We start from the raw sequence: 27,949 nt of genomic DNA on the forward strand, positions 1-27,949 counted from the left end.
CTTACCTCATTTAATTTTAATGACCAAAAATGAATTCACAACCTTTTGTCCACCCAAATCACGGTATCACAGTAATTTTGTATTATAAATTAATACGTTATAGGTTTGATTTTTGTCACAATGTCGCGCGCGATGAAATTTTAAAACGTCAGAGCATCAGAGCCATAAAAGTTGCGGACGCTAGGTGGCGCTGATGTCGTGCACAGAGCCAGCTGAACCGTCTCTCTCATTCTCGTCTCGTATTAAATGGTATAAGCGTCAGTGGGACGGCAGGATACGAAATTCGAATTTTGCAATTCGTAGCATAGGGCCTGATCAGATTGTAATGGGCGCTCTACACTTAGTCCGCGGATCACGGCGCGATTTCGCGGAGCGAACTTGCCGCGAATTTAACAACGACTCTACACTCGCAATGGTTCGCGGTATTTTCACAGTTATGTTCGCAACGTTAAATGAAATAGACGTTGAAGTAGCTGTTGCTGCGTCCCTAACTTTATGCGCGTTAGCGTACTACAACTATGTACATATTAAAAATAAAACGCAAATTAAGAAACGGTGGAGAAAACGAAGGTGGTGGATGACAAGTATCCATCGTAATCGATTTTTCACCAATTTCACAACGACGGTGCAGGTCCATACACACGGTCGCGGACTGCGAGTGTGGAGTCATATGCACGTTCGCGTCGCGTTCGCGCTTCGCGCTCCTTTTGACGCGGGACAAAAAACCGAACAAAATTGGGGAACAAAGCGCGAAACCGCGAAGAATATGCGAAACGGCTCTACACTGCGTTCGCGCCCCTTCGCAGCCATTGCGCGCGATCCGCGGGCTAAGTGTGGAACGGGCTTAAGATTGTTGAATTGTTGTGTAAGGTTGTATGTATTTAAACTCCTCTGCCTTTCTCACGAAGGGTGAATAAAAAAAAAACGATGAGTGACGTGCGAGATGCGTGCGCTTTGTTTACATTTTCAGGAGAATCCGTTGGCAACCAAATTATTACTGAAACTTTGAGCAGAATGTTATCAATTTTTATTTTCCTTCAAATTTATGAAGTAGCTTAGCAGGTCCAATGGTGTTGTGATGATTGGGCAAGAGAATATTATCAATTATTAAAAAATGAGAACTGTTCCGAAATGGGTAAATAAAATCCATGAAGCGGATAAAATAGAATTCTCATGGTAGGAATTAATTTATTTTTAGTATTCGTCGTTTAGCAAGTCGATGTTAAGTGTGAGTTGATTGCAGTGTCCACACAATATGCTACAGTCCGGATGGCACGCAGCTAGTGATTGGTGCGGGAGAAAAGGTGATGGTGTACGACCCGCGCGATGGCTCGCTCGTTCAATTACTACAGGCCCACAAGGGCGCCGTGCACGCTGTGGCTTACTGTGGCGACGGCAAGAAGTTCGCCAGCGGCAGCGCCGACAAAAATGTTATTATTTGGACCTCAAAAATGGAAGGAGTGCTGAAATATTCGTGAGTTGTATTTGCAAGACGTAGTTTCCACGGAGTGTAGTTACACAGTCGTGTGGTTTTCATTGTAATATACTGGCCTGCTGCCTAAAGTCTAATATTAGTTTGCAGTTTCATAGGGCTACAATAGGCATGGTCAATAAGCTTGACGACAGTAGTGCCTTGATTGCACAATATTTTAACACCCAACTTGTTTGTGGAAAATATCGAAATAATTGTATGCCCCATGAGAACTGCATTGCCAGGGTAATAAGTAGTTGAATTAAGATAGCATAGGAGCCTAACCACTCCCTTGTTTCAAATTTTGAGTTGAACTCTATTAATATAACAAAATAAGATCGTTGACAGGTGGGCCAATCAACTATTTTACCGACACTTTGGGCATCTCCTGCGTTACCATAATTGTCTCTCGCATTACCAAAAAATCATACTTCCGACAAGATATTTCATGGTTTAATAGTTTGAACTTATGTAGGATTACATATATTCATGTACACTATCTATTAAATTCCAGAAAAAACTTGTTTACTACAAAAATCTGCAATTATTTGAAAAATGTCGCGGACAGATTAGTGTGGGTAAAAAAGTTGATTGGCCCAGGTTTAACTCTAGTTACCAAAAGCAAGTGGGCAGTTGATAACTTTTGTTATTGTTTTTTTTTTAATTTAAAATTCATACTATATTTCAATTCCAGAAATATAGTCAAAACTGCTTATAGCAACACTGGTTATAATAACATACTGGTCCCTTTAAAAATGTTTTAAGCGGTGTTGACATGCATTTGAATATAGGGAGAGATTGCACATAGGTACATTCCAAATCAGTCTAAAATGCACCGACTCAGCCTAACATGACCACAGTAAAAGTAGCATAGTTTGCAAGATTTGCCACATTTAATTTTCTAAAATTTAATTATTTTAGCTGATCAGTGTTTGTTTGCATGTGAATTTAAAAAAAAAACTACAAGAGATACTTTTACCTACTAAGTTCATATTTGGCTGGTTTGGTTCATCTCAGAGACTAGACTATCTCTGATAATATTGTAATGAATGATATTTGGGACACCTCGGGTACTGCCTTTTTGCAATGTAATGTTTGGCAACCTGTTCCATTTCGCAACTTTTCATTTAATAAACTCTAAAACTGTAAATATTTCAGGATTTATTTCAGGGCCATTGTGTAGAAACCTTTAGATTAGGTAAGGTTAGTTTTAAAAAAATCCTGAAATATTTACAGTTTCAGAAATTTTAAACAGTTGGGAACTGAAAAGTTGTGAAATGAAACCGGGATACCTATATTTACAAACTATCAAAGTTTACCTCTTTATATTATAGTACCTGGGTGAACGAGCTTTGCTCGGGCTAACACTTGTTAAGAAGCGTTTTTCCAGAGATAAGACCAAGCTAGATTGATTATTGATCTCCGAAAACCTCTACATACCAAATTTTATAAAAAACGTTGGAGCTGTTTCCGAGATCCCCAAAATATATATACAAGAATTGCTCATTCAAAGAAGCGGCCATACCATTGCTTAAAAAACGGTGACGATACGGAATCGCAGTGACGCATCGTATGGGCACCGTTTGTTTGCATGCTTTCGACACCGCTGCTTAAAATACACAAACAGTGCAGAATCGCAGTGACGTGCCGTAAACGTCACGACTTTTGTTCGGTAAAGTCCTGAAATTTACAGCACGTCACTGCGATTCCGTATTTTAAGCAGCGGTGTGGAGAGCATGCGATAGGACGGTGCGCATACGATGCGTCACTGCAATTCCGTACCACCCTTCCGTCCATGTGGCCTTAAAGGTATTAGATAGATAGATCGAAATCATGGTCAAGAATATTTATTACTCTGCTGTTTTATTACATTAAATTGCTTAATTAACACTTCACCTTTGTGTAATACAGGCATGGCGAAGCAATTCAATGCTTAGCGTATAGTCCAGTTACATTCCACTTGGCCTCATGCGCAGTTTCAGACTTTGCATTTTGGTCGGCGGATGTGAAGGCAGTTCAGAAGTACCGTGTGTCAGGACGCATAACAAGTTGTGCTTGGTCACCCAATGGACAGTATTTGGCTGTAGGATTAGCTATTGGCGCTGTTTCTATAAGAGACAAAGTAAGATATATACATAGCTATTTTTTTTTATGTTTTTCTAATAGGCTAGATTCTGAAAAATATATGATTAGTCCGTCAGTTAGATGTTCAATAGTAGATTGTACAACAAGAGCATAAAATGATACAGAGTAAGTGAACAATTGTTTACACTGTTGCTATTTAATTTCCTCTCAATTGAAGTGAAAAGCAGATTAAACCCATTTTACCCTCAACATGTCTATCTGCTATATGAATGTCTTTGGTAAATGGCTTGTTTTATGCTCTTGTTGTACAATTTACTATTGTAAGACATCATGCGTTATGCAAATTGCTTATGTTTTATGTGCATTTTTCTAGGCGGGTGATGAAATACAAAGAGTGACAAGGGATGCTGCTGTGTGGGCTGTCAGTTTTACAAAAACTTATCTACTTGTGTCTGACTGGAATGAAACACTGTCCTTCTACAATGTGCAGGGCCAGCAAATACTCAAGGAAAGATCTATAGGTATTTTAACCTGATACAAGTAAATGGTGGTCATTAAAGTAGTAGTGAAATATCACTCTGCCTCTGCAAATGCTGAATATCAGCAAAAATAATTATTATATCTCAACAGGTTAACTGAGCAAATAACTAAATTTACTTTATATTTTATCATTGCTTGTTACACTGTTTACCTAGTGACCCTGGTACAAAACCTAAGGAATTCACCTATAAGGTAACAAAGCTAAAAAATGTTTGTAGTATTTGTTAACCTCTGATAAAATGGGACTCCGTTGCAACTCTAATTGGGATTGACTAAAAATATCAATGTTTTTTTAAAAAATTGTATAGAAAAGTGAATTATTAATAAACTAATTTCGATATTTTTTATATAAACTTTATTTTTAAATTTAATTATAATATTATTTTGGTTGATGAGTGATGACGTCATAGTTTAATCTGGTTCTGCCACACCAATGCAATTTCATAAATTTGATCTGTATATGTGTTGAGCCACATATGTACATATTTTACTTTTATCTGTGGTGAAGCAGTAAACTGTCAAGAATGACCCTCAAGGATGACTCTTACTGCTACTGTCTCTTGTCAGAGTCAAGCGTCATATGTCTGATTGGGGGTCCAAATCGACCTAATCCACGAGTAAATTGTGAAGAATTCTTATCTTCACAGAATAAAGTACAACTTGGACCGTCTACGTCATAGCTCACTTCAAAGTGAAAGATCATTGCTTCGTTTTTATGTAATAAATTCATTAAATTATATTAAAATAAAATAAATACAGAATACGATTTATAAAATATTTATCGAGATATGTTTCTCGATTTATTATTTGTAAAAAAATAGACAGCCTCAAGTATCTTTTCCACATGCTATGGAATGGAATGACTTAATATAATACTAAGAGCACACAGTATTAATGTGTTGATAATACTATATAAGCCATTTGTTTACAGGAATAGCTGCATTGTCAGTGTCAATGCTTGGTGAATTAATATTAGTTGGTGGCATTGGGGGCTGGGCAGTGCTGACCTCAGAGGGAGTGCCCATACTTAATACCCCACAGGAGTGGGTGTGGGCGATAGTGCCTTCACCATCCTTAGGAACTATTGTATGTATTACGGTATTTGACTATTTTTTTCATTTATAAGGCCCCATTTAGACTATGCTAGAACTTGCATGCAAGTTTCACTACATTGCGGTATTTGTTTGATCAACTGAATTCAATGTTCCTCAATAATCTGCAATGTAATGCAATTTGCATTCAAGTTCTTGAATGGTCTAAATGGGGCTTTGAGCTTGACAAAGAATTATGTCTGTTACCATGTCTTATAGACGGTTTTTGGCTTATTTTTGATTGGCGATTGTATCAGCAATGTTTATTTTGACTCTTTTAAAGGAACTTGAAGTTTTTTTTTAAATTCATATGAAGTCCACGACTTGCCCTAGAATGACCACAGCGAAATATAAAAGCGTCATAAATATTAATTTGCCAGGCAGTGGGGTGCCAGGACGGGACTCTCTGGTGCTACCAGGTTGTATTTAGCACAGTGCACGGGCTGTACCGCGAGCGTTACGCTTACCGCGAACACATGACTGACGTGATCGTCCAGCACCTCACCACCGGAAGCAAAGTTCGCATCAAGTGCCACGACCGAGTACAGAAAATCGCCATCTACAAGCATCGGTTGGCGGTAAGATCGGCATATTCAAATCTTTTGTAAAACATGAATAAGCAATGTGCGCTCATGCAGACTTCGTGCTTTTGAGTGCTAATTCTAGAAGAAGCTGACAAAATTCTGTGGAATTCAAAATCGGAGAATGGAGTAGTACTATAGTAGTTAGGCTATGCTCTCCTATAAATAAACGACATCGGCCGCTTACAGTGTCACGTTCACGTCATATGCTGCGTAGCAATGCTCACTACAGGTTGTGGCCTCTTTCTGCGTTCTTTTTTCCTCTTTCTTCTCTCGTTGGCGTTTTCACGTCGTACGCGGCATTCAAACTCAATGCGTCGCGTCTCTCGTTGTTTCGAATCATTACAACGTCAAGTCGTACGTAATATACAAAATGGCGAGATTCCGTCGGACGTAGGTATTGACCGCAGACGTTGTGTGTTGCGTTCAGACGTTTGGGAACGTTGACGCTGGCGTCAGACGTTGCGTATAGCATACAATACAATACAAATACGAGTATAAGCATAAGTCGGAGACCATAGCCTAATGCCTAATATTGGGTTGCATATGTGTAGGTGCAACTGCCAGAACGTGTGGTGGTGTACGAGCAAGGCGACGTGGAAGGGATGCTGTATCGCGTGAAAGAGAAGTTGCCGCAGAAAACGGAATGCTCGCTGCTTGTCGCTACTAGCGACGCTTTGCTCCTTTGCCAGGTACCGGCTATATTTTTATACATATTCATAAACGCCTGTTCGCATATTTTTCTCAAATATGTCCGTGAAAGTTGACATTATTCTTCACATATATTAAAAAGTTAAAAAAGATTGCAGGCTCGCTAGCTCGACGTACAAAATGTCGCATACAAATTTCATTATTGTCGAGTCGCAAACTTTTTAAAAAGTTAAAAGGGCAATGGAAATGTTGGCACAAGTCGTATACAGCCAACTCAAATGACCGGTATCAGTTAAATAAATAAATAAATATCACGGGACAATTCACACCAATTGACCTAGTCCCAAAGTAAGCTTAGCAAAGCTTGTGTTATGGGTACTAAGCAACGGATAAATATAATTATATAGATATAGATACATACTTAAATACATATTAAACACCCAAGACCCGAGAACAAACATTCGTATTTTCATACAAATATCTGCCCCGACACGGGAATCGAACCGGGACCTCAAGCTTCGTAGTCAGGTTCTCTAACCACTAGGCCAGCTGGTCGTCAAAACAAGGTCGTCAGTTATTTTGTTAGAATTGCGGACTTTTTTTATTTGGTTTGAAACAGCTTGTGGTGTTTTCGGTGGAAAAATACACCTGCAGTTTAAATTAAGTGAAAAAAGGCAGGAAAACATATTATTAGAATAAAATTAAATAACATATAACATGCTGGCTTCGTATCGTTGCAAGCTCGTCCGTTAAATACTCATACTCAGCCAGCAATTGCCTACTTCCATGCCACGACAATAATCTACTATTACTCGCGCCTATGTTAGAGTAGATTGTATGGTGTGTGTACGATGAATTTTAAGAAGGGAGCATGTCAACGATGATGTTTTCTTTGCCTGTTGAGTTGAGTTTATGCTCATATTGCTTCATTTATGTTTACAGGATACTAAACTGTCTATAATTGGACGCCAGATACCAAAATCGTGGACGGTGCCATCACCTATACGTTACGTCAAAGTGACAACCCTGTATTTCGAAGAAGTGTTACTGCTAGGATTGTTAAATGGCCAAGTAAGTCTTATCACGCTTTACACAAATAATGATTACTTACAGAGAAAAGGTTTTTATTTTATTACAATAATAGGTAAGTAGGTACATAAGTACCCGGATATAAAGATACCACAAAGATATTCATTCGTTTAGGGGTACAAAGTTACGCACATTTGATACTGACTGACTGATTAAGAATCATCAAAAATGAACTATCAGAACTTCCACAGAGCTGAAATTTGCCACAGACGTAATATCCAGTACTCAAGTAAAACGAAAACCTTCAAAACCTGTATTTTCGAAGATGTGAAATCAAAAGCCTCGCAAAAGTAGGTATTAAGTGAACTATATTGTTCTTATGAGTAAATAAAAGCATCTCTCTAAACCTATTGGGTAGAGATATCTACGTGCCGTCTCAGTAAAAATTGTTTAATCTGATGTGCGTTTTCTGATGAATGATGATGACATAATAAGCTCAAACTCCCTGAAACTAGAAAAAACAGGAAGTGGGAAATAGTAACTCTATTAAGATTGTTTTTTTGGAATCTTTTTGTATTCTTTATTTCAATTCCAAATTTGTATTTTCGAAATAGTAACTCTGTCTCCTACAGTATTTTCAACGGCACGGCACAACAGAAGTTATATGAAAATCCCACAAATTATTTGATTTTAGCTATAAATACTCGTTTTTTTTTTCAGATATGGCTGGTGGAGCCGAGCGGCGGCAGCTGTCGATTGGTGCTGGCCACTCCGGCCAGTGTACGGTGCTTGGACGTGAGCGCGTCGCGCGCGCGCCTCGCCGTCGTCGACGACGCGTCCGTCTGCCGCGTGTACAGCCTGCCCACCGGGGAACTGCTGTACACGGTCAGTGCCATCGCACATTACCACAGATAGTTTATTTTTTTCATTACACTTGCTCGTAAACAGTGTCGTAACATGCAGGCTACCTTGGTTGCAACCCCCCTAATAAAACCCTCGACCTTAATGTGCTTGTCATGAAACCCGTGGTCGGTAAATGAGTCATTGCGCGTACACATTTTCTTGTCATGAAGCCCAAGGTAAGTAAATGAGTCAATGTGATTACCGTGATTACTGACCTTGGTTTCATCTATGTTCACAAATTAGCCCTTTCTGGCGTTGAAGTTATTCTGTGCTTGTATGCCGCCACGTTTACAAATGTGCTATAGAGGATGTTGTGTACAGGAGGAGAGTGTTTCGTCGGTGTCGTGGAACTCATGGTGCGACGAGCTGGCGGCAGTTTCCGGGGGCGGGCGGCTCGCCATCAAAGCAGCTCACTTCCCGCCCGCCACGCAGCCGCTGCTCGGCTCCGTCGTCGGCTTTCAGGTGTACCTTTAAACTTACTAATATGGCGGCGGTTAGTGTTCGAACGAACATTCGGTTTCCGTGAGTTTCGGTATTACCTATAAATTGGAGTTTTGGAGGGAAAATTTCTGAAACTACCTAGTACCGAAACTAAAATTGGGTTCGTAAGCTTCGTCGTATACGCTTTTGCAAATTATTCGTGGCTCCATTGTTATTCCAAATCAAGTAGGTACCCACTTTTTTAGAGATGGCTCAGCTAGATAATTAATTTCATTTCATGTGAAAAAATGAACTATTTTCATTAAAAATACAAATATAATATAGTTTTTAGAATTTAAATGATGTTTTACGTTTTTCGGTTTATACAGTCGCAGAATAAAACGGTTCGTCAGATTTCAAATAATACATTAATTTTCAGCTTTGCAAGAACATATTGTGTTGTTTCAGGGTGGCAGAGTTTTCTGTCTCCAGTCTAATACGATGCAAACCATCAACGTGCCGCTATCACACGCAGTACACCAATATGTGCAGCAGAAAATGTTCAAGTAAAACCGGTTTTATTATTTAGTAAATATAAACCTTAATATTATTTATCTTTAGAAAGCTCTATTTAACGCCCAATTAATTGGCATAATTTAAATGAGTTTCGAAACGCGATATCTCTGTAGATTATGTGTGGTATGGTCAGGCGCGGTCGCAGTCTGAAATTTTAGTGGGGGTCACTAACAATAATACATCGCGGCTAGGTGCAAAAAATAGTTCGTGTTTACGCTGGATCTAGGCGACATAAAATGACTTTTTATGCTCTAGTGCATAAAGTGAAATCTTCATTTAAGACCAAGGTAATCAGGTGACAACATCCACAAAGAAAAAAGTTTCTATATATATTTTTTAATAATTTTTATTTTATATAAAACTAAAAATCAATCGAATCAATCAAAATAAATCAATAAAACTAAAAAAATATAATTATATAATAATTCATAAAAATAAAAGGTACATAGAAAGTAAACAATTGTTTCCGCTGTTGCTATTTAATTTCCTCGCAATCTAAGTGAAAAGCAGAGTGTAAAACTCGAGCATTCAACCTATTTTCCCCTCGACGTGTCTATCCACCCTCGCCGTACCAGCTCGGGTGGCTATATGAACGTCTTGGGCAAAATGACTCGTTTTCGATACAAACGCTATCTCGATATTTCGCCTGTCATGAAACCCTCATATAAAATGTATTTTCACTTCTCATGCTCGTAAAGTTGGTGTTTATGCTGGATCTAGGCGACATAAAATGACTTTTTATGTACTAGTGCATAATATAAAATCTTCGTCTAAGATCAAGGTGATTAGGTGTCAACAGCCACGAACAAAGAAATTTCTTTATATTTTTTTTACATTTTTTTATTTATATAAAACTAAAAATCAATCAAAATAAATTACTAAAACTAAAAAAAAACTAATTATATAGTAATGCATGAAAAATAAAATTTACGTAGTGAGTGAACAATTGTTTTCACTGTTGCTATTTCATTTCCTCGCCATCAAAGTGAAAAGCAAAGTGTAAAACTCGAGCATTAAATCCATTTTCCCCTCGACGTGTCTATCCACCCTCGCCGTACCGGCTTGGGTGGCTATATGAACGTCTTGGGTAAAATGGCTCGTTTTATGCTCTTGTTGTACAATCTACTATTGGTTATGCGGGATAAGATTAAACGGGTTTTTATTAGAATTGTGGTTTGGAATTTTGTGTTGAATAACAGTTTTTCTTTGAATATGGCCCGTTGAAATACTCTTTAATTTTGTATGAACCGCTCCTACGTTAAGGCCGGCACAGACTTACCGGTTCTGTAGTTCATCATCACCACACATACCGTTCAGCCTTCTGATTTCTATTCTTTTCTGTTCTATTCTGAGTAAAACAAAACAGAATCGATAGGTCTGTGGCCGGCCAAAGGAAATTCCAGTATAAGAATTCCATTTTCGAATGCATAGCATTGGCGACTTTTAATTGATAAGCAAATTTTGAAACTGGAATTGTCAAATCATTTTTTTCAGTTTCAAGTTGACTTCCTATTAAATTTCGACTTATCTGAACATTTTGACGTTACAAGTGTAAATGCTTCATTTAGATAGCGTTTATTCTTTTCGATAATAATTAATTTACTACGCGAGAGATTACGCCCCCTGGGAGCTATAACTGTTCGTACCTTTGGAAAATTCTAGCCTCAAGATAAGCAAGACGCACACAAACAAACTATACAGCTATATAGGAGAAACTAGCCCACTTTGACATATAAATTTAAGGTCGTATGTAAACATGATTGCAATCGTGTGAATAGTGCGCACTCTAAATACGTTTACCTCCGTCAAGCAGGCAGTGTTTCGATGATAATGCATTGAACGAATCAAACATTTCAGTACGACAGGACTGAAAGCGGTTGTCGGAACTACACGTACAGTCACCAGCACCAATATCTGACACAACAATCGTGCATAAATATCTGACACGACTCTATTTCTAGGGCCGGAGGGACGTGTCAGATATTTTGGCACGCTCCGCTGTGGCAGATATTAATGCTGGTGACTGTACGCATGGCTAATTCACATTTCCCGTTAAACTTGGAAAGTCAGGATCGTTTACGTTTTAACACGGGTACAATTAGCACGAAAACGCGTTCAATGTCCGACCCGTTTTATTGCACTTGGCTAGGGTCTTGTAGTATGTTGGTTACGTCCGATGTGGGTTTCTGAGACAGGCTAGTTGGCGCCTGTAGCGTGAGCCCGTTAGACAACTTTGACATGTAGGCCACGTTTGTAATTGGTTAATTAACTAAATGACTCACAAGAAGGACTGTAAGGTCAAGCGGACCTCACCATGCTAACGCCATCTAGCGATATTTCGAGGAATGTGTTTTTCATGAACCAATAGCTCAGCGGTTTCCACCAGAGCGGTGTTGTGCGGGCGAGGTAAATGAAGCGTTTCTATTGGTTCATGAAAAACACATTTCTCGCAACACATCCTCGCACATTTCTGGTGGGAACGCAGCCTAAGTCCTGGCTTATGTGTTGTAGTGAGGCGTACGCGGTAGCCTGCCTCGGCGTAACGGCTCTGGATTGGGAGCGCCTCGGGGAGGCCGCGCTAGAAGAGCTCTCCTTCGAGGTGGCCCGCAAAGCCTTCCAGCGCGGAGAGAATCTCGTGTTTCTCTCGCTCATCGACCATCTGCAGGTAGGACTTAGTTCCACTAGCTAGTGCGTAAAACTTAAAACTACCTCGACATTTGGTCCACATAGTAATTAATAACATTTTACTGAAAAGTTTCTATGGTAGTTTTTGGAACGATACTTCCGTTTGCGTTTCCATTAATTATTTTAATTATTGGTGTTTCGTACCTCAGTTGGCAAAAACGGAACCCTTATAGGACCATTTTGTTGTTCCTCTGTTTGTCTGTCATCCGTCTGTCCGTCTGTCAAGATGCTTCTTCAGGAGTGCGTGGAGGTATCAAGCTAAAGTTAATATCAAATTCACAGGCCCGCTTTCATTTTTAAAACAAGCTTTTTTTGCTGACTGTACTTGCATTGTCATCCAAACTACATTTGCATACCAAATTTCAAGTCGATGCTATTAACCGTTGAAGAGTTCCGTCCTGCGGAGACGATCCTGGCTGGATTACCAGGATGTCTCTACTAGATTATTGTATTATCACGCGATTTACACAAGTATTCCAAATTTCAAGTCAATCTGACTACTGGAAGTTGGTCAAATTTAACTTGCAAGATTTGATTACAGACAAACAGACAGACAGACAACGGGTCAGGTGAAACTAAATAAAATCTTGTAAATAAATGTGGGTATTTTGCAGGAGCGTTTCGAAGCGGGCGAGAAGCGTGCCGTGATCGCGGGCGAGGTGCTGGCGTATCGCGGGCGGCACGCAGACGCCGCGCGCGCGTTCCGCGGCGCCGGCCGCGACGACCGCGCCCTGTCGCTCTATGTGGACTTGCGGATGTTCAATAAGGCGCAGGTAACAAACAAGAGGAAATTACATTTCAACGAGACATTGTCATGTTGATCATGAATGCGTAGAGCATTGTTAGGTGAATGTCGTTCGTCTGAATTTGACAATGAGGGTTTCCACAGAGGCGAAATATCGCTAGATGGCGTTAGTATCGTGAGGTCCGTTTGACGTTGGTTTGCGATTGGCTGGCTCATTTAGTTATTTAACCAATCACGAGCAAACGTTAAAGTCATACGGACCTCACGACACTAACGCCATCTAGCGATATTTCGCCTCCTTGAAAACCCTCATTCGAGTAGTATCAGTATAATCTGGTGGTGCGCTGCTGCGGCTTAACTACCAGATACCTTCCCTGGAATCAAATCCACGCACCAATCCAATGCACGCTTTTGAGTAAAGTCGTGTGTAGATTATTAACCGCTCATCCACTTCTGATTGTATGTACCATCAGCCAAATAAGTGGTCTATAAATTTTTAAACAAGTTACTATCAAATGAATATGTTGAACTTTCAAGTTGACAGACACCTCTGTTTATATGTTGTTGTCTGTGGCGTTATTGTTTTAGATTTAGATTATCAACTTTATGGTGGTAGACGAGACGACATATTTGGCTGATGGTGCATAGCTTTGTCTGACGACTGAGGTGACTTCGTTGGCAGGAGTTCGTGGGGCCGGGCGAAGGCTTGGCGGCGCTGGCGCGGCGCCGGGCCGAGTGGGCGCGCCACGTGAACGAGCCGCGAGCCGCCGCGGAAATGTATCTCGCGGCCGGCGACGTGCGCCGCGCCGCGCAGCTGATGGCCGAGAGCGGCCGCCGCGACATGTAACAACAAATAATAATAAACATAAATACCGGCCAAGAGCGTATCGGACACGCCCATGATAGGGTTCCGTAGCCATTACGAAAATCTTAGCCGTTTTAATTTTCCTTGTAAATTTGATGTATGTTACTACCATCCTGATTTTTTCAAATTTTTCCACCAAGCTGTTTATATTAAAGTCAAAGTCAAAATATCTTTTTTCAATTTAGGCTATTACAAGCACTTATGAATGTCAAAAGAAATCTACCACCGGTTCGGAATAACCTCCTTTTAACAGATTTACAATATTATTAAATGATATCTATACACCGCAAGTATTTAACACAACTTTTAATAATTTATTTTTAAAACAGTAGGTTCGCTATTTGAAGGGACGCGGATCGGAATTATTTTCAAAATATCCCTGTCCATGATATAATCATTAACTTTATATTACGCCTTAGATATTATTGTCTTCTTGACAATAGATCTGATTTTAGAGGGGGGGGGGGGCACGCTCGATTTTAATGAAAATTTCCACTAAAGTTGAATATTTCGCAAACATCACTAAACAGAAAAACCGTCTTAGCAAACACCAATAGACCTATCCAACTATACCCCACACTATAGGGTTAGTCGACAAAAAAAACACCCCCACTTTATGTCTATAGGTACCCTAAAAAATTTTTTTTATCCTGTCACTTTGTCGGCGTGTCTGATATGTATAATCATGCCAAATTACAGCTTTCTAGTACTAACGGTCTCTGCGCTTAGCTGCGGACAGGCAGACAGACTGACAGAGATGGCGAAACTATAAGGGTTCCTAGTTGACTACGGAACCCTAAAAATAAATTAAAATCAATCGAAATTAACCAATAAAACTAAAAAAATATAATTAATATAATTATATAGTCATGAAAAATAAAAGATACATAGTAAGTGAACAATTTTTTCCTCTGTTGCTATTTCATTTCCTCGCAATTGAAGTGAAAAGCAGTGTAAAGCTTGACCATTAAACCCATTTTCCCCTCGACGTGTTTATCCACCCTCGCCGTACCGGCTCGGGTGGCTATATGAACGTCTTGGGTAAAATGGCTCGTTTTATGCTCTTGTACGATCTACTCTTTCTCAAACATCCAAGGAAATGTCGTCCTTATATTCGTGATGTATGTTAAAGTATGACGCTACTTGCGTGTGACATTACATGCAAGTATGTATTTTTCTTTCTAATCTTGATTTTCAAACCTTTATAACTAAACTTTGTTATTTGTAAAGGTAGCTTAAAAATTGTTTCTTTATTCGATAACAGGCATTGTGGAGTTTTAATTTATAAAACATATAAAAAATAGGAAAATACGGTATTATAGGCCGTACTTTTAACCGCACCCATATTTTGCATTCGCAGGCTGATAGAGTTGGCGCGCAAGCTGGACAAGGGATCGAGCGAGTCTCTGCGTTACGTGGCGGAGGCGCTAGTTGCCGCCGGGGAGCCCGCCACCGCGGCCGACGTCTACCAAAGGCTAGGCGATTACAGGTGCACAAATGGTGTACACTATATATTTATAAAATAATCCTTGTCGAAAAAAAATGACGGTCATTTTTTTTACCTGTATACTTTGTACTAAAAAATACACTTGATTTTAGGTAAGGGATGGGGGTTGTCTTAAACCTTACCACAATTCATCAGAGCCAAGTTTCTCGAAGTATCTTAGTGTAATACTAGTGTTTTATTTCGTTTTCCCATTCAATTTACGAGACTAACATTATTAGACTTGTAAGCTCAGAAACAGAGCCCAGGGGGAAGAGGGGTTAAAAAGTTGGTAAAAACACCATTTGATTAATGGACGACCTAGCTTAGTAAAAGAAAAGCCCGTTTTCCACCGCGAGCGAAGCGGACTCATTAACGACTTAGTTTGACGTACAGTCAAGTGTAAAAATATGAACTTATGCGAAGTTCCAAAAATATGTACCACTGACTCTTATTCCGAAACAATAAGGCTGTAGTAACATATTTTAAAGTGGTTCGAATAGATACTTATTTTTGCACTTGACTGTACAAAAATCGGCTGCATGAAAGTACAAGTTGGTCGATGTAAGTTAAACTATGTCTTCAATGAGTCCGCTCCGGTCGCGGTGTAAATTGGGCTTTAAACAGCGACACTGTTTTCGGCGTCGGCGCAGGAAAGTGACGCAGCTGGCAGTGGCGGCGGGCGAGTGGGCGCGCGCGTTCGCCCTCGCCCGCGACCACGCCGAGTGCCGCCGCGACGCGTACTTGCCGCACGCGCACCGCATGGCCCGCGAGAACAAGTTCGTCGAGGCGCAGAAAGGTGAACTATAACAGCCCCCGCCGACCGCAGACATTCTATCGGCCGATAGTTAAGTTGGGCTCTTAATCAGTACAAAGATGTATGCATATGCGCACACTATAACGATTCTGTGTCGGCCGATGAATACTCGAAAGTTTGATAGACTCCCGATTGCCTTCAAACTAAACTGTCGGTAAACTATGTGCGCGCACTGCAACCCAACAAAATTCAACTATCGGACGATAGGAAGTCTGCGGTCTGCGGGGCTCTAAGGTACACACCGTCAGCCGTTAGACTTCCACTGTTCAACAAAGGCTTTAATGCTATAATGAACAACAACGCTCGCGATGTCGTAAGATCACAAAAAAATGTATACTTAAGATGGCAAGGCGCAAATCTTGTTGAGAACGCTTCAGATTGTATTTTTTTAGCGTTGGTCATGAAATGTTTATGTGCTACTTGAATGTAAGTATCAATAACGGCATTTTTAGAATTTCGTATTCGAAAGGTGACAAACGAAACTATATTTACATCGCTACGTTGTCCGTCCATTTGTTCTTGAAAACCGTAATAAATAGGTAGACAGATGAAATTTATATTATTAGTCTAGATTTTTTTTTACCACTATAAGAAAAAATAATTAAATTTAAAATTAAAGTGGGCCAAACCATACATTTCAAATTTACCCCACACTGCATAAATTTTTCTGAGAAGTAGGGCTCTGCTGACACTGGATTTTTATAGATACGGTCTTTTATAGCGCATTATTATTATTTTGGCATAGTTTGTACGGCCCCCAGGCGCGCGCTCCTTGCCTTTGCTCTTAGTGTGATATTGTTGCGAATCCGGCTCAACTTGGCCTGTTTTCTAACAATAACTATTGAATCGCCAGCTTACCACATGGCGGGCGAGACTGGCACAGCGCAACGCGTGTTCTCGATCCTGGTCGGCAACGCGGTGGCCGAGGAGCGTTTCAGTGACGCCGGTTACTTGCACCACCTGTTGGCCATGCAGTGTCTAGACACCGCCGCCGCCTCAGACAGGTGACTCGCTTAACACCCGCCTTCAACATCATAATTGCACAAGCATTTACTAACACACTCAGAACTTATCTCGCTAAACCAGTGTTTTTCAACCTTTTTCATGACACGACCCCTTTAGTATGAAGAAATATTTCGCGACCCCCCTACCCGTTGCTTTTTTTTTCATGTAGGTATTTTATTTTGTGACAAATATTATAATTTTTTTATTTTTTTTTAACTTATTTTTTTTTACTGAAGTAGTTTTCCCAGCAACTAATAAGGGCTTCGCGACCCCCCTAAAGAGGCTTCGCGACCCCCCCAAGGGGTCGCGACCCACAGGTTGAGGAACACTGCGCTAAACACAAACAATGACCACAAAACGTCCGTAAACCATATTTTAATAAACCATTTGTTGAGGTAATACGGCTTTTCACTTGATGTGATTTATAACTACGACAACGTGTGCTCAGTATGAATCTTTAAAAGCAACAAAATATTAAAAAATATATATTTCTTCAAGAGGACTGTATGTGCAGTACCGGTAGGCATGCATGTATAGCCTGAGTCGGGACACATGACCGTGTAGTTAAACTAGAAACCATATTTATTTTTTATTTGAATAGTTACTTAAAATGGTTGTTTACTCCAGTAAAAATAATTAGAAGGCGACATTGGTAATGGGTTCAGAACCTCTGTTTTTTTATTAACTTTTTTATATTCGAGCGAATTGGGAAAACACGACGATTAGTTTGACGAAAAAGCTTCAAAGTAGCGTCAAAAATATTTTTTTCGCTCTTCTGCCTAATTAATCCAGGCTTATTCAGCAGGGAGCGCGAGAAGTGCATGCGCGCTTATTACACGAACGCGCGTCTCGCGCGCGTATATCATGCGTACGATTCGGTGCACAGTTGCGCGCACGAGCCTTTCTCGCTGCTGCCGCCGGACGCTCTGTTGAACGCCGCACGGTTCGTGCTGGCGCAACTCGCACCGCCGCACGCCACGCCGCCCCCCGGCGTGTCGCTGTTGTATCCTTTGCATTAGAGTCCATTGGAGAAAGACGGATTTTCAAAGGAATACGACGGCACAGATGTAGTGCATCATGGTTTTTCCGTCGTATTTTATCGGAAAAGTTCGTATTTGTCGTGCTGTCTCAATGAAGGCTAAAATACAGGCAAAATATCGCTAGATGACGTGAGTATCGTGAGGTTTTTTGACGTTACGGTCTTGCTTTAAATTGGCTGATAACCAAATGAGCCAATTGCAAGCAAGACCGCAACGTCAGAAAAACCTCACGATACTAACGCCATCTTGCGACGTTTCGCCCGTCTCTTAGCCCTCATTAGCTTCAATACACATGTGACGCTTTTCATCTAATTTTTCATCAGTAAGTTTCTGAACGTATATCAGTTGCTTGTACTTGTGCTTAGCCAAGCAAGCAAAAGCCCTCAGCGCGCACTCTCTCGCTCGCCAAATGCTGGACAAGATTCTAGGCCTGCAAATACCACAAAAGTTTCAGGTAAGTATGTTGTAACGCCATGCTGAATTTTATTACGTATTATATGTGTCGAAATTTTTTATTAGGTCCCGTGGTCCCGTATAAACGCCAAGCTCGCTCGCTCGGCGGTTAAGAAAAGTAGAAAGAAGATATGTTCCACCTAGTTGAGTAGTTATCTAACTTAGTTTATCTGGGTGGAAAAAAAGGTAATTCGGGCCGCGTAATACGCGCGGTATCCACTCAAGCGGGAGTCTCATTTTGTGCAGGAGAGCGTAGAGCTGCTGGTGCTGAAGAGCCGCGCGGGCGGCGCGGGCGAGGGCGAGCGCGGGGACGCGGCGCCGCTGTGCTGGCGCTGCCGGCGGCACTTCCCGGCCGCGCCGCCCGCGCCCGCCTGCCCCCACTGCCGGCACGAGCCGGCGCACGCGCTGCCCTCTCACGGTATGCACGCTGCAACCACACCACTATAGTTAGCGCAAAATGTCGCTGCACGCGGGCCAATAAAAAGTGCGAGCTTAGTGGAGCATATCGCGCGCTCACTCGTGCTTAAGGGTCTTAAAGCAACGCGTAGTGAAGCACAACGCGCGTATCGATATGTTTATCAGTAAATGTTTACAAGATTAAAATAGAACAACAGTTTTAATGTTGTGAAAAAAAGCCTCCATGATATTGATTATTCAAACTTCAAAGAACGAATGAAATGAAAGGCAATAAATAATAACTCGGTATTTACCCCACATTATTGTAATTAAATAATTCCACATACCCAGTGTTTCGAAATTACCCTCATTAACAAATAAATAGTAAAAAGTGACTGTTTTTTCTTGATCATTTTCTATTTGTTTGAAGCGAATACATTAGGTACTCACTAGTTTAGTTCTATCGATAGCGTGTGCTCGACGCAAGCACAACACTACGCAAAACACGCTTTATGACCCCGCGTGCAGCGACATTCTGCGCCAACTATAATAAGCATAGCTCGTACAGGTCATCGCAAAACAATCGCAACACGGTAATAGAACAAGATTAATCGAGTCGTATTATAATATATACAGTATTATTTCGTTATATTTTTAAATTAAATTTATAACGGTAACCCAAAACTGACCATGTGTTTGTAAAAATATTTCCATTTAAATTATTAACCGTTTCTAATTTCATCATAACTATTATAAGTGAACGCTTTCACGCCGTTACTGCACCGAAATGCATACGTCATATTAGAGGTCCAGTAAATAATAATTTTTTATAAAAATTGCCATTTGACCAAAATTGTATTCTAGCTGACTGAACTGTGTTAAAAGCACTCATGCCACATGCTTGCTTATGCTTACTTGCATGAAATGCAGCATAGCAATGCTTGCTTGCAACAGCAGCAAGGTATTACATGTGCTCACTTTCATTGCAATTGCTTGCACAATGACATTGCTTGCATGCATACATGCCAATGCTCGAATGCATGCTTACTACTAGCACTACAAAATTACATGCTTGCTTGCATGCTTGAATTGAATGCAGCTTGCAATAAGAATGCAGCATGCTCGAATGCATGTAGCACTATGAAAATTATGCATGCGCAGCATGCATGCTTGCTTGCATGCAATGCATGCTTGCTTGCATGCTTGAATGCTGCTTGCATTCGAATGCATGCTTACTACTAGCACTAGAAAAATTACACATGCTTGAATGCAGCTTTGATGCATGCGCGCTGCACTCGTGCATGATTGCTTCCCTTGCATACATGTTGCTTGCTGACTTGCATTAACATGCTTGCTTGCATGCTGAATGCATATTGCTTGCATGCTCGAATGCATGCTTGCTTGATGCTTGCTTGCATGCTAGAATGCAGCTTTGAATGCATTGCATGCTCGAATGCATTGCACTATTCCTTGCATAATTACATGGCACTTGATGCTTGCTTGGCTAGAACAATGCACATGCTCGAATGCATGATTCTGCAGTATGCAATTACATGCTCACTTGCACTTGAGAAATGATAATGGTTCGCTATTTAAAATATTTGGAAATAACCGTAAGTAAATAATTTACGAATTTCAATTGTCACAAAACTGTTTCAGGATGCCAATTTGACAATACTATGACAGATAGGCAACTAAGAAAGGCCACATGTTACATTACGAGAACATCAGTTTTAGATAATAATTTCAGGTATTACGACTCTATTGAATCTTGTTCTATTTCCATAACTGTATTTGCGATAACCTGTCCGAGCTATGCATATAAGGCTACGTACGCAGGGCTGGATTAACCATTAGGCAGATTAGGTAACTGCTTAGGGTCCCCGAATCGGCTACTAGGGGTCCCGCGCGCGGGCGAAAGAATTTGGAAATGTTTCATACAGTGAACATTTTATTGGACAATTTGTATCCTCAATGACAATAGGGATGATTTATTTAATTCGAGGCATGCTGTCGAATGATTTGATTGAACTATTAAAGAGCCGTGGCTTTAACCTTTTCGCCGCCACGTCAAATACAAAGGACATCACCCATACGCCAGGTTTCTATATTGCAATGACTAAAATTGAACCTTAACACAACTGAATGAAGGTTGCTTTTATATTGAAGTAATAGACGTATATATAGGTCGTTAGCGTCGAAAAGGTTAAACGTCCAAAAATGGGTTACAAGAGTTGCATTGCCTTGGGGCCCTGACACGGTTAACCCGGTCCTGTACGCCCACTATGTGCCTACCCGTGCTGCTTGATCGCGCTATTTCTTTCTTAAGCGATACTTTTAAGAGAAACGGCACGCTAAAACTGTGCGGCTAACCGCATAGACGTAGTCTAAGAGGAATATACATGCCACGCAAGCTAAAACGTCACAGGGGCCAGCCATACCACCGGGGATAGTTTATATCTGCTTTTCTGTCATACGTAAATTTGACACATTACCAAGTCCGACGTTCCATAAAACATATGAAAGTATTATATTAGGGCCTATGCAAGCAGAGTTTCTAATTAAATAACTAATTCCTCGAACTACACACATCTCCAACCTTTGCGGTGAGCTTCTACTAACTAAATCTCACCGTGTCTCTCGTGTTTCCATTATCCGGAAAACCAAACGCTACCTCAACCTACCAACCTTAACGTTAAATAACAAAGTCTTTAATTTTGTTTCCACAAATGCCAAATTAAATTCGTCCAATCATTTTTTCTAAAGTATGCATAAATTTCACAGAGGTGCTACCCCTAGTACAGTTCGTGCCGGCAGACGGCATTTCGTATGTGGAGGCATTCGAGTTGATAGAACGCACCACGCTACCGGAAACCGCCCAGGAAGAATCAGGGAACGCCGAAGTGCTCAGGATAGACCACGACCTCGATTCATCTGATCCGTTCCTCGACAAATTCGATGAGGTGATTTTATTTTATATGTTTGTGAACAAAATGATTAGTAGATTGTATAACAATTGCATAAAATAAATGCATAAAGTTATGTCGACCCGAGTTCAAGGCAAGGGCTAATAGTAAAAAAATAATATCGAAACTTTTTTGTTTGTGGCTGTTGACTCCTGATTACCTTGGTCTTAGACGAAAATTTTACTTTATGCACTAGAGCATAAAAAGTAATTTTATGTCGCCTAGATCCACGATAAATACTAACTTTACGGGCATGAGAAGTGTAAATTATATTCTGCTACTAGGTGTATATTAAAGTCACGCATAAAATGACGCGTTTTATGCATTTGTTGTACCAACGCGGACCGGGATTGTTGAGCCACTCGGCACTATTTAAAATTTAGCCGGGTTACAATATTTACTACGATTATGTAATGGTAGTAAATATTGTCACTAATAAACCAGAATAATATTACACGGCCAAACTACGAACAGTAGCAAGTGACTCAACAATCCCGGTTCGCGACGTTACGTTCTGTTTTTCTTTCACTTTTGACTGTACCTAGACAAGCTTGTGCATGATACTCAGTAGAACCCAACCTAAGGACAGCAGACAGGGTTCCAGCTAGTGTCAAATACGAACTTGTCAAGGTATAGTTTCGATGCGTTTACCTTTACTTGCCCGAATTTCACTTGCCATACCAACGTTTGCCATAATTTTTTAAATGTCATCATATAGAAAGTAATAGGTTAAGTTAGTTTAATATCTACTCTGAAGAAATTACTATTTCAGAAATAAATTACTTTATGGCAAATGAAAAATCTAGAAAACGATACATTCGGGCATATGAAATTCAGGCAAACGATAGAGAACCGTTTCGATGTATATGTTGTCAGGAGGAGGAAAGTGGCGTAGTTGTGTGTTCGCGGGATGCGCTGCTGCGGCTGCGGCCGGGCAGCGTGCTGGCGCTGCGCGGCGGTCGGCCCGCGCCGCTGCTGTACCGTAACATGCTGCCCGAGCTGCCCGTGCTGGCCTGCTCACACTGCGGCTCCGTCAGTACACTAGCTATAAGGCAGGCAGGAGCGAAGTGTGACAAATAAAACCCTAATGCTGTCACTCATGTGTCCGTCTGTCACACAGGTTTTACAACCAAATGGATGGTTTGATTGGAGCTACAATATTAAACTTTTCACAGTATAAGCATCTTGTTGACCTAACGTCTTACAAATCGTAATTACATGTTAATACTTTTATAATTACTTAATGTAATATATTATTATTTGTTACTATTTTGTTATGAACAATATTGAAAGACAAAGGAATAAAAACTGTAATGTAAAATGAATAAATAGTTAGTCAATCAAGTTAGATAACAAATGACGTAACAGTTCAGTATTACCCTATTAGATCCATGTGGGAATCGCAGTTTGCCAACTCATTAAAAGTACATCATTCGATTGATGGTAGGAAATTGTATTCTATTAAATTATCATCGAATATGTAGGTCGTCACAATCAATCACGCTAATTTAATCAGCACGGAAACTTACTCAATCAATATTGTTGCAGTTGTTCTACCTGGAAGATTACGAAGTGCATCTGCTGACAAAGGGATGCTGTCCTTTCTGCAGGCAGCCGGTCGAGCAGCGCGACGCGGCTAACGGTTCCTCCCCCTCATCTCCTTCCCCCGGCAGTCCCTCGCAGGACTCTTGGCGTTAAACAACCCTGCTGGTCTTACAGACGTCGAATAATATTGTAGAAATACAGATCGTCAAGTAACAATGAACTATTTCTAATTTCAAAACGATAAAACCACTGGTAGTGGGCGAAATTCTACTTGCAATATACCTGAAGGAACGTACTGTCGTTGCAACATAACTTCTTCATCGTCACATTATGAATGAAGTGACATGCTTTGTACGCCGTGGAACAAACCGTCTAGTTACTAGACTCTAGTAGATGAAAAAGGATTGTATATCCATTGTAGAAAGCTTTACTTTGAGTTGAATGTTGGTCATTAAGCTTGTAAAAACTGCCCAAGTGCGAGTCGGACTCGTGCGCGAAGGGTACAATTGAATACTGTTGCCATCATAAGGATTCACCAAAATTGTTTGTGATAATTTCAATTTTTCATCTGTCTCTATCACGGTTAAAACTTTATCTCTGTGACTGACTGACAGACAAACAACGGAGCCTTAGTAATAGTTTTAGCGCGGTTTGGATACAGTTTCCCAGAAGAAAATAATAAAAAAATTGTAGAAAAGTGTTGCCATATTTAAATAGCGTCAAAAATTATAGGAAGAAAGTGGTAGCCTCAATCTGTAATATATATTGACGGCTCAAGTTTCATGTATTGTTTTGTATGCCTTAATTTCCCGACCCCCCAAAAAGTTTGACCGCAACTTGCTTACTTATTTATTTTTCGTGTAAACCACCGTTATCAAACTAAATTTAAGGATAGGATATGGCATAATGTTAAACTGCTCTGGTAGCATCAAATTAATGTTTTTTTAGAACGGCAATATTTAATGAAGATGTTTCATGAAAAGTTAAAAGTTAGTTAAGTTTTATAAAACATATTCACATAGCCCTGTGTGAATAAGCTGGCCTCAATGTTTATAAGAACGTCGGTTATAAGTTAGTAGTTAGTTTTATAGCTATATCCTTTTGAGGTCCTGTTTCACCACTTTGCTAAGTTACTTGATATTTATGTTATACCTAGGAATAAAGTACACATTAAGGGGCTGTTTCACCACCTCTTGATTAATTTTAATTGACGGATAAATGTGATGCTGTCTCCGTCTATTTGAACAAAACAAACAGAAACGGCATCACATTTATCCGTCAAATAAATTTAACCAATGGATGGTGAAACAGGGAAATTTGTCACAGATGTTAACAAGGTGTGAGAAACGCCCTAAGCCTTGCGATTGCGATAACATTGACACATGATGAGCAATAAGACCTAGACAACCGTTGAACGTGTGCTTAACACATGTCAGTTTGTAGTAAACTGTCATTTTGGGCATGTCTTACGCGTTATTTTTTGTAGTAGGTAAATCTATTTATATTTACATATCAAAATACTCAAAGTTGAAAAATACATTACAATTTTTGATGAAATTATTAATTTCACGAATTTTTTGATTGTCTGATCTACAGATGGCCTGTGGCCTCTTAAGTAGAGGATCGTGACTTCGAGCCCGGGCCCGCATCTCTGAATTTTTCGGAATTTATGTGCAAAATTACATTTGAAATTTACCATGAGTGAAGGAAAACATCGGGAGGAAATCTGCACACATCAGCGAAGAAATTTAATGGTGTTTGTAAACTTCTTAACCCGCACTGGGCCCGCGTTTCTACGCGTTACTACCGCCCAAGCCCTCTCATCCTGAGAGGACGCCCGAGCTCTGCAGTGGGACGTAGATATTTAGACTGGGATAGGTTTATTTCATAAGTCATAACAAACCTGTAAAGAAGACAATTAATGAGAAAGTGCATTATGTCAAATGACATAATGTCGACCAAAAAAATCCTTTATCCTTGCTTTATCCTAAATTCAATTTCATTTATACGAAGACTAATTTCACTTACAAGGCATTGTGACAGACAATGGACCTTAATGATAGGTACATTCGACCCAACTGAATCGTGACCCACTGTGGAACCTTATCGTAGAAAAAGTCATAGTGACATTGCATTGGTTGACAAAGGAATTTATTATGATAGTTACTTTGAGAACGTTCTACAGTGGGTCAGGAATCAAATGGTTCGACTGTACAGACTGACTAACTTATCTGTGAATTGAAAAAGTTTTTATGCCGTTTGCATAAAGTGCAGCATTCTTTGCTCTGATTCACAGATAATTTGGTCAGTCTGCATACTCGTAGGGAACTCATAAAAAATGGCAATGGACTTGGGGGCTATCCATTAATCACGTGAGGTTCGAAAGGGGGGTGGAGGGGGTCCGGAAAAAATTACGAAACATCACAAGGGGGGAGGGGGGTGCAGTGAGAACAATCACGTGTAGTGTAATTTTTTCGTGGTGAACGCTCAGGCGCGGCGCCAGCGGTGTGTGATAATTAAAGATGATATGTAATCTGAATTTTTTAAGATATTTTGTACTAAAAAAAAACACGTGATTATTATTTATTTTTTAGTATGTGGATATATTATAAGTTCAAAATTTAATCATTTTAGTATAACATGGCCAGTTACTAGCGATTTACCCTAATACCCATGCAAAAATTGTGAGAAGTTTCCGTAATTTTCCTGTATGAAAAATCCGCAATTTCGGAAAGTTTCCTTTGGCACAACAATTACTTACTGATGTGATGTGATGTGCCAAAAGAAACTTTAAAATTTTCAAGAACTTTCCCAACTTTTTGGAAACTTTCTGCAACTTGCACATCTCTACAAACACGTCTATTTGCAACCTCGAAAATGATTCGTATTTGAATCATAAGTCGTTTTGGTTTAAAGTAGGTATGGCCTCTTTTTGTGTGCAATTTGCGCTGACTTACCCGTCCTGACTTATTATTTATTCCTATCCCTAGTACGATAAAGCCACAATTTTTTAAATTCTAAATGGTCATTTGAAATATTACTATAAAAAATAAAAGTATACCAATTTATTTTTTCTATAGGTACAATCAAGGGTATTAATATAAGTACGTTAACAATACGTCAAAAATATCTATACACCTTTATGCCACTGATAAGGTCGATGTAAACATATGTTTGAGACTACGGCTGTATAGATATTTATGACCTTGACTGTACCTTATTTAATTTTATTTCCACAAATAAATGCAATAATATGTCTAATAATAACAAACGTTATTTATATTTTGTAGCTTTGTGTCCATAATTAGAATAATACTTATTTTTAAAAGCTTTTATTTAACTCGAATTTTTGACTATGGGTTCCATTTCCATTAGTTAGGTTACTACGTAAGTACTTACTTGTAGCTAAGATAGGTAGATTTACTTCTTCCTAGTTATTAGTTTAGCATACCAAATTAACACTGAGCTTAGTATTGCAATGTGTTTTTAATAACTAGGTTTATCATTCGCGCTACTAAAATTATACTTTTTTTCATAAATAAGTAAGATGATGTCAAATATTTGTTCAGTTTCAGGAAAATAACATTCAAGACTTTTATTCATGAAATTAGCTTAACGTAGGTACTCGTCACGTGTGTATAACTGAAAAATAATTTTGATTTAACTAAAGTTCGTATATGTAATGATCTAAAAAAACTTTACCATCTGCTAACATTTTGTACATAAATAAATGTAGTTATATGTATTTATTGGAGATATAATAATATATCTCTCTGATACAGGCAATATTTAAACGCGTGCACTTAGTGTGGCAATCTGAGAGATGTACTTAACACATCCAATGACCTAAAGGTTTTTTTATTACCTACTTATTTTAGTTTTGTCGCCTGCTCAAACGGCAAATATAATTGTAGAGTTCATATTTATAAGTATAAATTACATGTAACACTATGTGATAAAACCACCGTCCCATTAAGAAAACAATCAATAAATGTAGGAAACCAGTTTGTCGTTTTATTTGTTCACTTTGTCCAATCTGTCATTCAGCACCTGCCCTATATCCAAGGACGTAATATCGGAATGGAATGGTTAAAGGTAACTAGGTAGGTTTTTACGTAGCTACCTACTGATAGGCATAACACGCGAGTGGGAGTATGGTCAGAGTTCTTTTAAACTGGTTGATGATTTAACGTCCCAACCGCATGGCCTTCGCTGGTAGATTATAAACACGAATCTTTTTCATTTTATTGTCTGCACCACCTGTTCCAATTAAGTTTATCAATATGGCGGAACCTGTAGGTAGTTAACTCAGTAAATCCTATGCCCCAGCCTCTATCTAAGTATATTAGGTGCGGTAGGAAGCAGACTAACTAAGCAGAGCGTGTTCTCGAGGCGGAAGCCTGTACAGCCGCAGCCGTTGCGGAGTTCTGCAGCTTTTTATTGCAGGAAATGAAGACTAAATCGAGTAGTGTTTTAAATCGAGTTTGAGACGTTCTGAATATTTGAATTCAGCTTTATTTTTATTTGAAAAAGCAAATTCGTTTTTACGTGTATGTAGGTACACCGTGGCCCAAAAATACGTTGACAAAGAATTTTTGGGAA

The 27,949-nt window shown here is 39.7% G+C and overlaps 1 protein-coding gene across 4 annotated transcripts; it reads left to right on the forward strand.

Annotated features, from left to right (window-relative positions):
- Nucleotides 1–944: 944 nt before the first annotated feature.
- Nucleotides 945–27,351, forward strand: Oseg1 (intraflagellar transport protein Oseg1). Of its 4 annotated transcripts, none has more exons than XM_074095972.1 (23): nucleotides 945–1,176; nucleotides 1,244–1,474; nucleotides 3,383–3,593; nucleotides 3,930–4,077; nucleotides 5,028–5,182; nucleotides 5,568–5,765; nucleotides 6,323–6,460; nucleotides 7,362–7,490; nucleotides 8,169–8,333; nucleotides 8,673–8,813; nucleotides 9,240–9,337; nucleotides 11,859–12,012; nucleotides 12,647–12,805; nucleotides 13,460–13,620; nucleotides 15,003–15,131; nucleotides 15,779–15,924; nucleotides 16,796–16,946; nucleotides 17,750–17,950; nucleotides 18,333–18,441; nucleotides 18,687–18,858; nucleotides 21,621–21,799; nucleotides 22,679–22,834; nucleotides 23,351–27,351. In XM_074095972.1, exons 1-23 carry the CDS (start codon nucleotides 1,115–1,117, stop codon nucleotides 23,498–23,500), a joined length of 3,543 nt encoding a protein of 1,180 aa, XP_073952073.1. In that variant the 5' UTR covers nucleotides 945–1,114; the 3' UTR covers nucleotides 23,501–27,351. The 4 variants fall into 4 exon arrangements, with proteins under 4 accessions (XP_073952073.1, XP_073952081.1, XP_073952102.1 ...); XM_074095980.1 differs by having other exon boundaries at nucleotides 17,753–17,950; XM_074096001.1 differs by lacking the exons at nucleotides 18,687–18,858; nucleotides 22,679–22,834; nucleotides 23,351–27,351 and having other exon boundaries at nucleotides 21,621–21,712.
- Nucleotides 27,352–27,949: the final 598 nt, after the last annotated feature.

The sequence above is a fragment of the Choristoneura fumiferana genome, chromosome Z (genome assembly GCF_025370935.1).
Source record: "Choristoneura fumiferana chromosome Z, NRCan_CFum_1, whole genome shotgun sequence".
NCBI lineage: Eukaryota > Metazoa > Arthropoda > Insecta > Lepidoptera > Tortricidae > Choristoneura > Choristoneura fumiferana.

What these genes read in the sequence shown, in the direction of transcription:
- Oseg1 (XM_074095972.1), top strand. Translation starts at nt 1,115, where the DNA reads ATGAGAACTGTTCCGAAATGGGTAAATAAAATCCATGAAGCGGATAAA. An exon ending in TAGGATTGTTAAATGGCCAA is followed by an intron (nt 7,491 to 8,168) that starts GTAAGTCTTATC and finishes TTTTTTTTTCAG; the next exon opens with ATATGGCTGGTGGAGCCGAG. An exon ending in GGATGTTCAATAAGGCGCAG is followed by an intron (nt 12,806 to 13,459) that starts GTAACAAACAAG and finishes CTTCGTTGGCAG; the next exon opens with GAGTTCGTGGGGCCGGGCGA.